This window comes from Onychomys torridus, chromosome 1 (assembly GCF_903995425.1).
Source record: "Onychomys torridus chromosome 1, mOncTor1.1, whole genome shotgun sequence".
Classification (NCBI taxonomy): domain Eukaryota; kingdom Metazoa; phylum Chordata; class Mammalia; order Rodentia; family Cricetidae; genus Onychomys; species Onychomys torridus.
In genome coordinates, this window is record NC_050443.1 from 98,290,395 (window position 1) to 98,294,596 (window position 4,202).

The 4,202-nt window shown below is 40.6% G+C and overlaps 1 protein-coding gene across 1 annotated transcript in view; it reads left to right on the plus strand.

Moving 5' to 3' along the window:
* Nucleotides 1-1,082: 1,082 nt before the first annotated feature.
* The window catches only part of LOC118576607 (ATP-binding cassette sub-family A member 3-like), a 97,317-nt gene continuing 94,197 nt past the window's right edge, over nt 1,083-4,202 (plus strand). Inside the window, exons 1-2 of the mRNA XM_036176812.1 lie at nt 1,083-1,142; nt 1,485-1,734. Coding sequence (XP_036032705.1) covers nt 1,083-1,142; nt 1,485-1,734 — 310 coding nt within the window. The remainder of the gene's footprint in view (nt 1,143-1,484; nt 1,735-4,202) is intronic.

Sequence of the window (4,202 nt, forward strand, 5' to 3'; positions counted from 1 at the left end):
TGTTTGGGTCTCATGTCCTATCTGCTTGATTATGTGTCTGTATGCACGTATCTTTGCATTTATCTTTATTTAGTTTTCCTCAGATTCTTGTATTTATATCTTCTTTCGCATTTGGCACTTTGTGATTGGGTTATTTCATTTAGTATAAAATATTCTTCAAGGTTAATCCATTGACAATTATCTGAAGTTCCTTCCTGAGCAACCATTCTTTGCCAGCCTCAGGGGGAGGCACAATCACATTGATTGCCCTGAATTATACCTGCCAGGGCATGGAGGAGATGGCGAGCTATCATTTAAAGCGTCAGAGTTTGATTCTTGAAGATGAAAATGTTATGAATGGTGGTGTTGGCTGTGCGACAATATGATTGATACCCTTAAACCAAGCACTAAAAACCACTCATACTGGTGAATTTTATGCAATATATGTTTTATCACAATTAAACAAATGTGATGAATAGTCCTCAGTGTCCCATAGTAGCAGTTAACCCCAAGGGCAGGGGGAAGTCCTTGTAAGGTAAGTACTACCATTTCCTGACTTACAGATGATAAGGAGCCTTGGGTTAATTATTTTGCTCAGAATTACATGCATGCAGCATGTTGAAGAGTTGCTGTCTGAACTCAGATCCTAGGTTCATAGTTACTATGCCATGCTCTCCATGGCTATGAGGAAAGGGGCATGTTGTGAACTGACCAGATGTTTGGTACAGAACATTGTATATGAAGGCATTAAACAAGCAGTTGTTTAACACTGTAGTTTGTGAGACATGCAGAAGCTTCACAAATAGTGATATTTTACATTTATATTTTATATCTCCACTGTGAAAATGGATCTGCAGCTTGCTCACACTTATATTGCTATTCTCCAGTGTTTTAATGAATTGATATAAAGGTATGGAAGAGCAGACATGTACCCATTTCAAGGTTTGTTTTGTTTGTTTCTTGTAGTTGTCTTTCCATTGTTCAGTGGACGTGTGGAACAATGAAGCAATAATCCTTTTCCTTGATGACTTTCGTATCTTGGCAGGTGACTTTGTGTTACATCTTTGTTTCGTAAGCATTGAGCTCTCACACTTTCTCATAAAATGGTTTCATTGCGCATGAAGCAATTCTCGCTCCTCCTGTGGAAAAATTTACTTTTGAAGGTAAGTGGAGGTATCTGTGGGAGCTAGTTGGAAAGTCTATAAAGCCAGAGGGGGAAATAACATCTCCTCTACAACATTTGATTATAGTTTACTTTCTTGCCCTTGTTCCAAGGCTGGAGCTAGCACTGCTTAGTCTGGAGAACACCCTGAGAATCAATAGAATCAGCAGAGTCAAATGAACTACAGAAAAGAGTGAGGAGGATAGTCGGGGAGCCATTCCCATTGTAGAATGAAGCAGAATCATGTGGGTCTGTGCTGTGTGTGCATACCCACACACAGGAGCACACACATGCATGTACTCACGTATTCACTAACACAGCCCTCCTGTTTTATTTTTTGCAGAGGCGGAACGTGGTTGGCTTAGTGGTGGAGATCCTCTTGATACTTCTATTCTTTGCATGGACTTTGACTATGCGCAAAATTTCGAAGAAGACATTTGTTCATGCTATGATTTTTAATCCTCTTCCCCTGACAGTACCCGAGTTTGTTAATAAAAAGTTTGAATATGAACTGGCTTATGTGCCTTCTGGGAGTGACGCGGCAAGAAATATGACTGAGATGGTGAAAAAGGATTTAAATTTCGACTTTAAAGGTTAGAAATTAAAATACTTGAAGTGCTTCTCCAGAGACGTTTTAGTGTGAGTCACTGACCTTCACAAGCCATGCATTAGGCTCCTCTAAATTGTTTGTCCAAACGCCTTCATGGCATAATCATTATTGAAGTATAATATTTAAAATCAGATGACCAGATTAATTTCTAGTTCTAGAAATACAACTATTTGTTTATAATTATGCTCTGGAAAACCTTTTGTGTGTGCATGTGCATGCATGTGCATGCATGTGTTGGTGTGTCAGGGGTGGATGTTAGAGGACATTTTGTAGGCCCCGGTTCTCCTTTCACTGAAGCGGTCGGTCCTCAGGTTTGGCATCAGGTGCCTTTCCCCATGAGGCCTTGCACCAGTCCTGTGACTATGCATTCTGACCCAAAAGCACAGGATTTGTGTCAAGTATCAGGGCAAAGAGGATCCTTATTTGGTGCACAGATTTTATTAACATCACTAATTTTCTAAAAATCTTATTGAAGAATGATATATGAATGTATCTGAAAAGAAAAATCATTCAGAGTCATAGCAGAAGAGACACCTCTTTACCAAACATATTTCTGCATATTAACTTGTTCTTCCCTGACACCGCTGGGAGCATGGCATTTGTGCCTCCATTCCCGTCACGTGGCTCATGTCACTGTAGGTTTATTTGGGTTTATACTTTTAAAGCTATGATATGTATGGAGCGGTGGTGGTAAGGCAGTGGACTAGAACTCGTCTATTTATATTAAATACAGCAATGATTTTGCAACCCTGTGGATAAAAATGCCATCCAGTTAAGGGCTTGTGAGTCCAAGACCTGGGAGAGCCACCTTGAAGGGACAGTGCCCAGGTAGCAGACTTAGCTAATGTGTTTCTACCTTCAGAGCTAGAAATTCCCCATATCCTCATGGACTCGGTCGTGTCCTCCTTTGGTAGTCTTGCTTTAAAAACTGTCCACTGGGGATTTGGGGTGAAGTGTACCCACTGTGCCTCCAGTGATGGACCGCCTGACCTCAACTCTGGCCACAGACCAACAATGTCCCTGAGACTCAGTTCTAGGCCCTCTCAGCAGTGGTTAGAGACCACCTTTGTGGGCAGGGTGAGGACCCAGCTCAGAGACCTAGATAGACAGAGGGATTCCTGTGTGAGGCACCCCCAGCCCCACCATGGCTGAGGAGTGGTTTGACTGTAGACTGGAAAGGGACTGTGATGGAACTCTGGCCCATCATAGCTGTCGACTGAGAGCAGCCTCATGTATAGAACCAGGAAGGTATTTGTCTGAGTCCCTGGGGCACACTTGCCCCACAGTTACACCAGACCCTGAAACTGATGTAAGGTTCAGATAGTTTGCCTCTGCAGTAGCCTGAAGTCAGCCCTGCTGGTGCACAGGGCACACAAGGAAAAAGGTGCCAATGGGATCTGCTAACCTCAGGCTTTGCTATGGAATCTGAAGCAGCCCTGCAACTTGGCTTCAGGGATCCCCATCTGTGGACCAGGGAAGTATAGAGCCTTCCCAGAGAACTGGATGAATGAAGCCTGGATCTATCTGAATGCCTAGTAACAGTCACATTTCCAGCACAGGGTTTTGAGCTTGCTTCTTTATGGAAATTGATGTACCAATTCTTAAAATTATAAAAAATGTGATTCACTGTAAGCCAAAATAATATCAAGAAATATTGAAATTTTGAACACACACACACACATATACTTTTGGTACAAAAGTACCTGTATATATCAGTGTTATAGAATTGAGATTCTAGAAATAAAGATACTGGCATAGTAAATTGATGTTTTGATATTATTTCAAAACTAAACCATGGAGAAAGAATAGCCTTGAGCTATTTAGAAACAGAATGTTTCTCATACAACAGAATGTACTTGAATCTTATGTAAAAATAGTTCAAATTGGGCCAAAAATCTAAATATGAGAGCCAAAACTATAAAGCTTTTAGAAGAAAAATAAAAGGATTGTCTTCATGACCTTGGATTTGGAAAAGGTTTTTTATGACCACCAAACAAACAAACAAACAAAAGAGGAAAAACCATGAAATGCAATAAAAAATACTTTGTTTTCAACAAAATTGAAAATATTTTCCAAAGGAAGCTATCAAGAAAATGAAAGACAGGCTAAAGGTCAAGAGAAAATATTTGCAGATGACATATATGCTAGGCCTGTAACAGAATTTTAAAACATTCTTAATAACTTAATCATAAGAAGACAAGTGTGCAATTTCTGGAACAACAGAAGGTGTGAGTGGATACTTTGCTGAAGACTGAAGAGGATATCTAGATGACAAGGGAGCCCATGAGAGGGTGTTCAGGGCAATGTAACGGAAGACACAACGAGACGCCATTCATAACCGGAACAAAAGGATAACAGTGAGTTGATTAGTGTGTGGAGCAACTCCAATGGGAAGGTGAATGTGGCTCTACTTTGAAAATCAGTAGCAGTTTCTCAATAAACACAGTTACC